The 12,073-nt window shown below is 43.7% G+C and overlaps 1 protein-coding gene across 3 annotated transcripts in view; it reads right to left on the reverse strand.

Moving 5' to 3' along the window:
* Positions 1–12,073, reverse strand: part of SIK3 (SIK family kinase 3) — a 92,235-nt gene that overhangs the window by 29,406 nt on the left and 50,756 nt on the right. For all 3 annotated transcript variants that reach the window (XM_030022371.2, XM_030022372.2, XM_030022373.2), the window contains exons 3-4: positions 9,778–9,841; positions 2,943–3,104 (exon numbers count right to left, since the gene is read on the reverse strand). In XM_030022371.2, coding sequence (XP_029878231.1) covers positions 2,943–3,104; positions 9,778–9,841 — 226 coding nt within the window. The remainder of the gene's footprint in view (positions 1–2,942; positions 3,105–9,777; positions 9,842–12,073) is intronic.

Below are 12,073 nucleotides of genomic sequence, written 5' to 3' on the forward strand. Positions count from 1 at the left end.
CACAAGTGAACATAGTGCCAGAAGCTACTGACTCAGACTTTGAGAAGGTACGCTGGAGAAAAAGCATCCATGGGAAAAATGAGCACGAGGGTAAGAGTGTTTGTGTCTATCTTACTGTTTACAGAAAAATAGTATAGCTGCAATCAATCAAAAAACCCCAAAAACCCTGAACCCAAACCCCAAAAGCACACTTGTAGTCACCATTGAGTGAGAATAGCAGCATTAACTGACTTTGAGACTGCTACACTATCTTGCTGTGTCAGTTACTTAACTAATGCCAAGTAAGAGATGCAAAGCTGCAAATGGAGGTCAGTAGTAATGTGCTAGAAAATCTGCACCGGTGAGAGTCTGCAAAACTCCAAAAGCTGACAGAATTATGCACATTACTAAAGGCTACACATATGGGTACCAGAAGAACCACAAAGCTCTAGTCCCAGTCTCAGCTCTGAGTGTCAGAGATGACACACTGGCTTACTGCATCCATCCTTCAGGCTGTCTATGTTGCTGCTACTTGGCAGATAAAAAGCGACCAGACCTACTGAGCAGAGCCTTCAGAAGACACTTGAGATATATGTCTAGCTTCCATCACCTGAACATTAAATGGATTATTGAAGAGGTTTGAGTTAGACATGGTTAACGGGTTTGGCAATGAAGGTTTAGCCGATCCTCCACCCTGCGTAACTGGGCTTTGCGCATTTCTGTAGTGTTTATTCTGGGAGGTCTGGGGTGAAAGAGATCAGTTGCTATCGCTTCTTTTTTTGCTCTTGAAACAATGGAAGAACCGGTGTCAAGTTGTAATTGATGAGTTATAGGGACAAAACTTAATACTTGGAAAATCCTATACCATAAATCAGCTTTTCCAGGCTACTTTTCAAATCACTACCACATCTTCCTGCCAAGTAAAACACTACCACCACCAGGGTGGGAACTATCTTCTAGAGTCCATTCTGGGAGCAGAGATTTGGAAGGAAAATAGTTTCCAACTCCCTTAGATTAAAAAAAAAAAAGTTTCCACAATTTTCAGACATTCACAGAGCTTGTCAGCATGCTCATGTGGACATTTCTGTAGGAAATCCAGCCGTATTCCAGTTTCTACCTGGGTTAGTTTTTAACTTCTTTCTTTCTTTTTATTTGCTAGGCACCCTCCCCCCCTACACACAGATTAGATTTTACCCCATGAACACAAGATGGCCTCAAATCATTAGTGCATCTGTTCGCATAAAACAGACACCAGAAAGTGCTGCTCATAAAGACCTCCTGAACAGCCTTTCTTGTCGGAGCTCCGTTACCTGCCACCAACTCCTTCCACTGCCCACTGCAGCAGCTACCAACAGGCGCTTGCTGCTGCCCTCCTTCAGCAGGAAATGAGTCTGACTGGCAAAACCAAGTCATTTTCCCCACATTGTCAGTATGTTTCTCTCGGTGACTGCACACAGCGCAGTCCTGGGAAGCGTGAGCTAGCAGGCTTTCAGTTGGCCACAAAACACTGCACAGCGCAAGGCAGCACAGATTAGCTTAACACATAGGAAACACTACGAACCACTTATACTTCATCAGCAACATGTCTCTTGCTCATCTTCTGCTCCCAGAAGAGCAAAGAGCAGGTTATCATCCTTGTGCCAAGGAGGACAGGGTTCATACTATTAAGTGTCCAGAGAAAGTTTCATGAAGTCCTTGACTCCTTTCTATTCCTTCCCCATTCCCTCCTCACAAAGTGAGGATGAGAGAAACCAAAGAAATTACTAATCATTTTACTACAAATCAAATATTAAACTCTAATCTAACACCTACGGATGGTACAGAAGAGAACAGTAACACGAGGAACAAGGCTGGTTCCTCTCTCCAAGATGGTATCAAGCTAGAAGAGTATTCCCCAACTCCCAGTATTAAAATTGCTCACAGACTGAAAAGTTTTGTAGCCCTGAGCACTTTTTTTTTTTTTTTTTTTTTTTTTTAAATCAAGCTACAAACCCTTGTAAAAGCCAACAAGCTCTCCAAGGAAGCCTATTAAGAGAGGGGGCAACAAAGTGCTTTCCAAAAATGCTCTGCTATGCATTAGGCTCTAGTAGAATTAAACAGTAAGTATGATTCAAAATCCAAATTCAAATTTGGCTCTTCCAATTCAAAAGCCCATGAAATGAGATGAGCAGGGCGGTATTAAATCCTCTTGTTTCAATCAGTTGCTACATAATCCCACAAAGCTAAAGTCAAGTCTAGTCAGTGCATTACAGAGCTCAGCAGCCAAGGCTCAATCTCATGTACAAGAGGATCACAGACATGCAGGCCTGTGTTAGGTCAGTCTAGAAACCATCCAAGGTGCAAGCTCTCTGGAAGGGCAGTTATTAGCGAAAAACCCCACTGCCCAGCAAAACACTGGGAACAGACTGTAAGGGCCTGTTTATTTAGTAACTTCAGTTTCTCACCCTGCAATGAATAAAATACCCAAAGCACTGGCGCTACTTCTCTTGCTCTGTCAGACAGCATAGTGAAATGATTCCAAGAGTGCTGTTTCCCCTTCACTGCTCTACCATAAATGTTGTCATCCCACCTTTTCCATTCTTTCTCTCTCAGCCAGTCTGACCTGCTTCAAAGAAGTCCTAAACCGGCAGCAGGACTCAAAGCAAGGTCAATTTTTTAATATTAGTCTCACCCACTATCCAGCGTATTGGAACACCACAGTATCTACAGCCGCATATCTGCCTACGAAGCCAAACTTGCTTTTTTTTTGTCGTCTTTTATTTTGTGCTACTTGAAGGGAGATATAAATCTCCCGGCTACAACCTGGCAGTTTCAGCTCTGGGCAGCAGGCCACACCGAAATCCAAAGCTTCCTTTAGCTGCACTGCGTTTCCTTCTCTCTGAATACCTGGAAGCAGCCAATGCCTACATTTATTAACTTCTGAAAGCAGCTGCCTTCCTCCCACACTGCTAGTCTTAGCTCACCTGCTATTTTGATGTTAAGGTTAGCATCCAGAAGTAGATTTTCTGCCTTCAGATCTCTGTGGACTATATTACGACAGTGACAAAAGTTGACAGCAGCCACTATTTGCTTGAACTTTCTCCGGGCTTCCTTCTCGGCCATACGTCCGTGGGCCACCAAGTGATCTGTAAGGGACGAAGAGAAGAACAAAGTGGGTTATTCACACAGGGAGCGCAACCCAGACAGGGGCTTCTCGCGCACTTGCCGCAAGCGATCCAGAGGATGGAGATGGGGAATGACGTGGGCACCAGCGTGTTTTACAGATTCAAACACCAGACGGGGTCACCGCTGAAGCTACATGGGAAGGGACTCCAGCAAGCCACTGACACACCAGCCCTTACCTGGGCTGTCTCCAAGTGAAAGGCTTTAAAATTAGAAAATTTCCTCTATTTAGAAGACAGCTGATGGGGCTGGCTGGAAAATCAGAACTGTTTTGTGAAAAAGTGTAAAGGTTTTTAAATCTTTTTCAAAATCAAAATAAAACTTTTTCAACCTCTTCCTTCAGTCAAATACCAAGCCTCTCTCATACCATATTACCTCGACAGTGAGAGGTGCAGGTTCATGGCCACATGCCATCCCTCCTTCCCTCTGGTTTTTCACAGCAAATTTGTCTTTGGTCTAATAAGCCTCACCAAAGATAACTCTTGCCGAAACCAGTGAAGTCCCGGCTAGTTACAGAGACACTTCAGCTTTCTAGCCAACACACCTACCAGCTGCAGAAAGTATTTAACATCAACCCTCTTCAGAGGGAAAGCCACTCGTGACCAGATTGGAGCAAAACGCCGCTGTGCTCTACAGTGTATGCCAGCTCCACTCCAGCCAGCTGTACATCTGCCTCTGACCCACACTCTCCTTGCTCAGGCTGGACACAGGGCACTCCTCAAGGTACACCTTGGCTGAGACCCAGTCTGAACACTCCTGAAGCACACAGGCTCCCCTTACGAATGCTACAAGTCAGTACTAAAGTACAACTTCAGGAACAGTTTTACTTCTGCAATGCAACAAAAGAAAGTCATCGCACACACTTCAAAACACGTGCAGGGGTTCCTGACACTCATAACCAGCCTCTGAGTACTTGCTACTGTTTTGCTGCAAAACCAGACTTGCAATATTCAACAATGCCTTTCATTGTAAAAATGGAGCTTGCCTCTACTACAGAAACCTGAGTACTCTAAAATATTTTCTTGAAAATCTACACTCTCACTCAAAGGTAGTATTTGTTGCCAGCTCAGCTTTCCTTGGAAGCTAGCATTGCACGCACAGGCAGGGACAGTCTCTCTAAGGGATCACAAAGGCAGACATACAGCAGCAACCCAACTTAAATGAATCCACTTAAAACCAGACTTACAGAAGCCACTCATCACACCATCCTGCAAGTGGGCATGAACAGGCAGGAGACCAGCAGTAGAAATGGCAGAGAAAGGAGAAAAAGCATCCCCCTCCCCGAAGCATCAGCAGAACTGGCAACAAAACTCTGCCAGGAAAAGCGTAAAAGTCAAAGTAAGTGGCAGTTGAATAATGAAATACAATTATTACCCTTCCCTAATATCTCTCTAGCCTATAAGCAAATCTAGCTAAAACTGATGTGGCACGGTAAGAGATACGGGTAGGAATAGTACTTGGCAAGATCATGGAATTGAGGACAGTGCTACAAAAAGCCAGGAGAAACCTGAGAAGCATCCTGGAGAGCCCCCAGTAACCAACCACACTCCCTGACTACATGCGGGACCAGGAGGGTTCCCGAGTTTCCCCAACTCATGGGAGAGGCTTCAGAGAGGTTTGCACAAGCCCTCTCCCCTCGAGTGCGGGCCACAGAGCAGGTGAACAGAGGCACTAGCAAGCCAAACCCCCGGGGCTTATTATCTCCTTGCCTGTTTCAAGAGGCTATTACTTCTCAGCTGGGCCATCGAGTTGGCCTCAAAAGACTTCTGGCCAAAAACAGGCTGAAATGATTCATTTCACTCCATAAACTCCATTAAACTGGAAGGCTCGACAGAGATATCTGTTCTTGAAAATAATAAAAATAAATCACTTCTGAAGGTTTCTCATCAGGTGGTTGTATTTTTCCTAGTCACCCATTAATTAAAATACCTGTGACATAATTGACTTGCAGTAAATACTAATTACCAAGATCCATCAAAGCAGTTCTGCTGGCTTCTGACTGCACAGCAACCTACTTCTCTACGTTTGACTACTCGTGTTGTGCAACAGAGTGAAGTTGTTTTTCAGAGAACTTGTCAATTAAGTTTTATTCATCGGATGAACTTATTCCATGAGCAAATCTGAGCCAGGGCTGGGGAAGGGAGTCCATACCAATTCCAGTGTGACCTTCAAGTCACTTGCTAGGAAAAGCAAAATTTACTATCTCAAATAGCCCCATGATATTTCATTAAGTCATTTGCATGGTCATAAATTCTTTACTCTAAAGAGTTGGGAGACTGGCAAGCAGAGTTAAGCAAGGACCTGCTCCAATTTAATCCCTACCACTGATCAACAGATAGTAGCTCAGCCCCTAAACAAGTCAAGGTCATTCACATCTTTTACGCTGCTTGAATCTGGGAGCAGAGCCTGCCAATATAGCAAGCGCTCTTAAAACAAAGTGCAAGGTTCCAATCTCTCAACATTCAAAAAAATATTTTAGAGATTCTCCTGCAGGCAAGCAATCAAATCCACCTACTACAGCAGGCGTCTTCCTACAGGGCTCTCCTAAGTATATTTTTGCCCAGACCAGGGTCACCTGTCCCCCCACACAGTGACACATGCCGTTGGGTCCCGCACACTTCACAGAGTCTTGCTCTCAGAGGCTGCCCTGCCAGACGTCTGCTCACGCAGAAAACTCTGCTGCCCCTTTTATTAGTCAGTCCTGCTTAGGCTGTGAAAAAAATCTTCTTAGGTTAGGCATGAAATTTCACTTTTCATGAAGAAATGTGAGCAGAGGCCAGTCCCCAAGCTCTGCACGTAGGCACAGCACTTGGAGACCGCTGACATTTCTGCACAAGCTCCAGAGGAAGGACAGAAACAATGAAGCTACAGAATACTTCACATACCACCAAGGGCAACTGTATGCCAAAATTAACCATTGCAGGCTTAGTCTGCATAAACCTCTCGTGCAACGGAGGTTACAGAGATGACCTGAATGTTCAGCTGGGAGCCAGCACACTGATCTTGAGTGCACCAAGTCCAGAAGCACAGACTCGCCGCTGGGTCGTACACACGTCGGCGTGCTCTGCGGGAGCTGAAGATGCGTACGGCGTTGCTCCTTTGAGTGTTTTCCAGAGAGGAAGGAATGCACGATTTCATTTCGCAGCCCTTAAAAACATCAGTCACTGTTGTCTGTACTTATATGAAGCACCTGATGCTGCTCTCTGCATTAAAAAACCCAGTAAAATCCTACACTGAGGAAAAGACATCTTCTGGTTAAGAGACAGAACTGATACACAAGTTTCCACTTTTCACCTCTGGACAGACTCCTCACGCTTTTAAGTTGCGTTCTGTCTGGAAAGCAAATGCTGCTTAAGCTTCACATCTCCTCTGTGTGGTGGATTAAGTCATATTTCCAGCGTATCTGGTGACCTTGTGATCTCAGAACCAGCCTGACCTTCTTAGAGACTGGTACCACGTTGTTTAACGCCTCTGTCCAGTTCAAGCTCAGAAAGCTCAGGACAAACAGGCAGGAGATGGGGAGACAGGGCAGAGACAGCAGATGTGCTAACCACATTAACCAGACGAGAATTTTGTCAAGCTTTCTGAGAATTTTTGTTAATCAACCAAGTACTCGTATTCTTGTCAATGAGGGCTGCAGATTATTTACAGTATTCATAGTAAACAGCTGAAATCAAAACAGACTTCTAGACTGTATTCTGTTTGACCTCAAAAAAGGACACTCGAGGGACCTGGAACAAAGAGCACCGTATGTTTAAAAGGAGACATTAATTTGTTCATGATGTCAAACCAGCAACCCAACCACACGCAAAACATGCATAGGGACAAAAATAACAATTTACATTTTGCTGCTTAAGCCCACAGAGAAAGCAAGTCTTCCCCCTGATCCCCATGCAGCGCTATGCAAACAAAGTGAATTATCAAAACGTTTCCAGTAACAGATGAATCAAAGACACTTACTGCACAGCTTGGCCACTGAAGGAGCTATCAGCCCTTTTACTGGAAATTCAGATAAACAGGTTGTAAAGCTCTCCCAGGTGCCTATCCAGAACAGCCTGCAGAGCTCAGACCAACCAGGGACAAGACAGACAAGCATCCAACACTGACTGACTTAAACTGTGGCCATTTAGAGAAACTACCATTCTTTCAGCTAAAAATTCCAACCTATATTGCTGCCCATGTAATATTTACAGTTGTATGGTACAGTTTAAGCCTGTGAAAGTCTTTTTAAAGCGCCAAGGGAAACAACTTAGATTTGCTTCTAACAAAAACTTGCCGTTCACAAAAGCGTGACACTGTAACTCGGATTGTATGAGGCACTCAACCTCACACCGAGCGTTTAGCATCCAGAAAACCATGGCTGCCAGCGCCCCCCACTTCTGCAGCTCAGCACTACACTTCAAAACCTAGGTCATGCAGATGTTAGGAGACAATCAAGAAAGAGAGATAAAGACTCAGCACAGGCACGTTTAATAGAGGATTCCCCAGTGCGCAGTAATGGACACAGTGACTGCACTGTTCATACGCACCTAACACGGCTATCCCAGCAGCACGTCCAGCGATCCCTAACAAGCCTACCATAAGAGGGACAGGCATTGAGTTGAAGCAATGTGTGGGCAACGTTTTATCCTTAATAACAGGTAAGCCCCAGCTTCCGCCCGCTGCACGACGGTACGGAAGAGTCAGAGCGGGTGCGAAGCCAGCCTGCACTGCAATAGACTTTCTCTCAACAACATGAGGACGTGAGATTCTTTAGTATTGGAGATGCTAACGACTGCAAGGAAGCCTTCCCAAAACGGGTTGCTGTTTCCTCCCTGTAAATTGCTTCCGCTGTTAGAACAAAGTCTTCGTGGCTCCTCAGGAAACTCCGATTACAAAAAGCTGAAACTTTAGTTTCCCCCTCTTTGCTCTAACACCGAGGGCGCACAGGGCCTTGCGCAGCGCCTGAAAACGCTCAAAACCGGCTAGCGGGGGCACAACCTCTGGCTTCGGTCTGGAAAAACGTCATGGTTGTTACATAACTGGCTGCTCCCAGCTATCCACGAGGATAAAATGCTGGGCAGTGTAAGGGAAATTAGCCATGCTAATGAGCTAAATTTACTACAGCATAAAATATTTCAGAAAGCAATGAGATTTTCACTTCGACTCATGTAGAAGGCTAAGAGAATTCATTCCAAGTTTATATATGAACTTGCACATAGTTCTGGATTTAAAAAAAGACGAGCCCATCTCTGCCAAATTCACCAGAAGAGGGAGAAAAAGCAAAAAGTAATTTATACTTTTCTGTGGTGATCCACACACAAGTGAACTCTAATACACATTCAAGTGATTTTGCTGCAATTACAGCTTGCTGCACAAGGTAAGACGAATTTCACAAGCTTACAGAACCGCTGGGTGCCTAGCGCCGTGATTCATGTTTGAGAAAACAACTGGAAGACTCAGCTGGAGGAAGTTGGGTTTTTCACCAGGCAATCCACACTTTCCAAACATCAGCTACTACTTGCTTCTTCCTTCAGCTGTCACCTTCTCAGAGAAGAAATCCAAAGGACAAGGACAATGTCGAGAAGAAGGCATGACAGCCATCTACGAAGGTACTGAGGAACTGGTATTAGATTATATTCACCGGAAACCAGCATTTTTCAGCTCAAGTTGTTTTCCTTTTCCTTAATTTGGAGCTTGTCTTGCTTCTCTAAGAGCTTCATCTTTTATTACAACTCGGCCGCAGTTCCAGCAGAGTGAGAGGCTCTGACATCAAAAGTGAATCTGCTGCAATGACTTAACAGGACAAAAAGGAGAGTATTTCCATTTAGCTGACAGGCTGTATGTGACTGTCCTCAAAAGGACACTGCCTGGAAGCAGATTTAAGCCAGCTCACTTCAAGCACAAAGGATTTGCCCCCTTTTCTGAGGCTCACGTTGGCTAAGTTTGTAAAGACCAATCTTGCAAAATTCTGACTCTGCCACCTGGTGCAAAATTCCAGTGTGTAAGTAAATCTCTATTTCTACAAGTTTCTTACTGGTCATGGCAATAAAACAAATTAATAAATCAGTCAACAGTTCTTGCAATTGTGCTGCACAGATACTTTTTTGCCTTTAAAGAATAGCTTCTGTGTCAAGAAAGCTCAGCCAAAACATTCTTAGCAGACAATGGAGTTTAAAATGGATGTAACTAATACATGCTAAGATAACATCAGATATGAAAAAGATAAGAAAATACATGGTTTTGAGAACAAAATACTACAGAACCGCAGGACTGCCTGTTTCTTTGAAAGCTACCAACAAACAACAACATTTCCGCTATTGTCAACAAGTTTCAAATAACTTGCTGGGAAACAAAGTATTCAGCAACACTTTAAAATCCAACTGGATTACTATTTCCAACGTCTTTAATCCCAAAGGCAGCATAAAAAAAGTAGCAGCACCACCTGTCAATGAAACCCAAAGAAGAAACAGAGGTTATGGAAGTTATTTTTCCATTAAGTTGGTAGCATTTATTTCTTTACCCCTTTTGTCAATGGAAAGTTTTCAGGCTGAAGGGCATCTCTCAACTGAAACAAGAGAGTGTGGCAGCTATTTTCAGTTTACTGTAGTTGACCAAGTGCATTATCTGATTAAAGAATGCAATAAATGTACTTACCAAATATTTCCCCTCCACTAGCATACTCTGTCACTAGATAAATCATCCTCTCCGTCTCCATAACCTGGACGCAAGGACAGAAAAGTGACAGATAAGGAGACTGCCGTGTGCAAAAAGAAACGTAACTAAAAAAAATTTATTCTTTCTATAACACGCGTAACTGCTTTCATCAAATAAAAAATATTACTTTCCCATGCTTTACAGAGCTATGCAAAGGAATGGACAGGAACTGGGGAAAGTAAGAATCAAACAGCAAGTTTTAAACACTAAATCTGTAACTAAACACAACACTTCACCTTCCTCTTCTTCTATTTCCCCTCCCTTTAGCGTTTGCTCCCCAGTTTTGTCTCGTTCCAGCAGCCTGGGAGACTTTTCAGGGCTCCTACAACCAAACTTAGTTCACCCTTTCAATTAATCAGTCCATTGCAGGCACTAAAATAACCAACGCAATTTTGCCAAAGGGAGGAATATTCGCTGAATCAATAAGTGACTTTCAAATGAGTCAAGACCTATTAGACATAAACCACAGCGTGGGCTTTGCTTTAGGGAGGCTGCACGGTTCAGCCAGGTAACGCCACATTTTTCACAGTTTTTAAACACACATTTTTTAAGAGTCAGTTAGGATTTTGGGACCAGAGCAGTCCAACACGCAAGGCTGGCAATATATTAGATGGGATTTCTGTAAAGGGCAGACAAAAGGCAGCAAGGGGCTGATGGAGAGCAATGCCACGCTCCGCACCGCAGCAGGGCTGCTGCACAGGACTCTCGGAAGTGTACAACTGATTTCTGAGCACAGTTCTATCACCCCTAGTGAAACCTATACTCCAAAATGACCTCAGAGTCCTGAACAACTTCTAGGAAAGGCCCTATCAGGATACAGAAGAGAAGAGAAGCATAGGGCAAGGCACTATATGCTAAAGACAGGCCTCAACTACATTTTTAACGCTTAATAGACAGTGGGTGAGGGTGCGCAATTGCACTGAGCATACAAAAAGCAGCAAATAATGCCTTCCTGCCTGCAGATTTGGTAATGGTGGCTCCGAGGGCTGTTTTGTGACTGGATTAGGTTTTGTGACCTGCCTTCAGGAAAGTATGCACTTGGGGTGTTTTCCAAAATTTGATGCCATTTATTTCGCAGGCTTTGCGGCTCTGTCAATGGAAAAAAACCACCGTGTTTCATTTCCAGGACTGCAGGGCTGAACCTCCAGTGCCAGGTTTGAGAGGTCCATTTGCATACTCCAGGGTGTTTAGAAAAGGCCTGGAAACATTTTGGTTTTGTATTGGCTTTTCTCTGTTTCAAAGACAAGTGAAAGTTCACCTTTTGACACAAAATGGACTATTATCCCAACAGAGAAGCTCGGTACTTGGAGCCCCACACTGCTTGTTCCTACTAAGAATTAGGACTCGAACACGCAGAATTCGTATTTTAAAAAATACAAGCCTGATCCAGACAACAGCAGCTGCTTTAAAAGCTATTTTGCTGAATGTTAAGAGTATAACAAAGATGAACCTCAGTTCTGCTCAAGTGTCACAGGGCATGATGTACAGCTCCCACTCAATGGTGATACTACATGTCCAGAGAAGCCTTCAGTAGATATTTTTAAGCATGTTTCTGTTTCCAGACAGAATCTCTTATATTATAGACTACTAGCATTATAGATACTTTCTCCTTTTTCACTTACACCTTTTAAGTTCTATAAGCTCAAGGAAACGTGATTTTTAAAGTCAGATTCCTGATGAAAAGCTATGAAAGGCTCTGAATTCCCAACTCCAGGTTTTAGTAGTTTTTATCTAAAAATAAATGCCACTGAAAGTACCCAGAAAGAACGGCCAGATGAAACATGCTCCACAGTGGGTACTCTTTTCTCACCTTAGCAAAGCCGAGCCACAAGTGTCACCTGTTCAGTATCATATCAAAAGCTTTAGATGGAATAAAACAGGTTGAAAAAGGGGGTTTTGGCTCAGGAAAAAAAAAGGTTTAAGGAGTCAGTTTGCAAACAAACATTCCCTAAGTACCTTAAAAGTGCCACAATTCTGCAGTGTCTGCTGTAAGCATCTCACACTTGACAGTTTGGCCAAAACAGCTAAACATTAACCTCTGTCACTTCTACTCAGTTTTAACTCTTTGGGAGTCCCAGTAAATACTCCTATCTATCAGGCACAGATGAGAAGCAGACTGGGCTTGAACAGACAAAAGCTGGTTGTAGGGAACGGCAACTTCTATTGCGGGTTACCACAACTTCTCCCTTAAAATGCTCACACGAACATTACATTACAAAAGGAAATAACCCCAGCA

The sequence above is a fragment of the Aquila chrysaetos genome, chromosome 8 (genome assembly GCF_900496995.4).
Source record: "Aquila chrysaetos chrysaetos chromosome 8, bAquChr1.4, whole genome shotgun sequence".
NCBI classification, from domain to species: Eukaryota; Metazoa; Chordata; class Aves; order Accipitriformes; family Accipitridae; genus Aquila; species Aquila chrysaetos.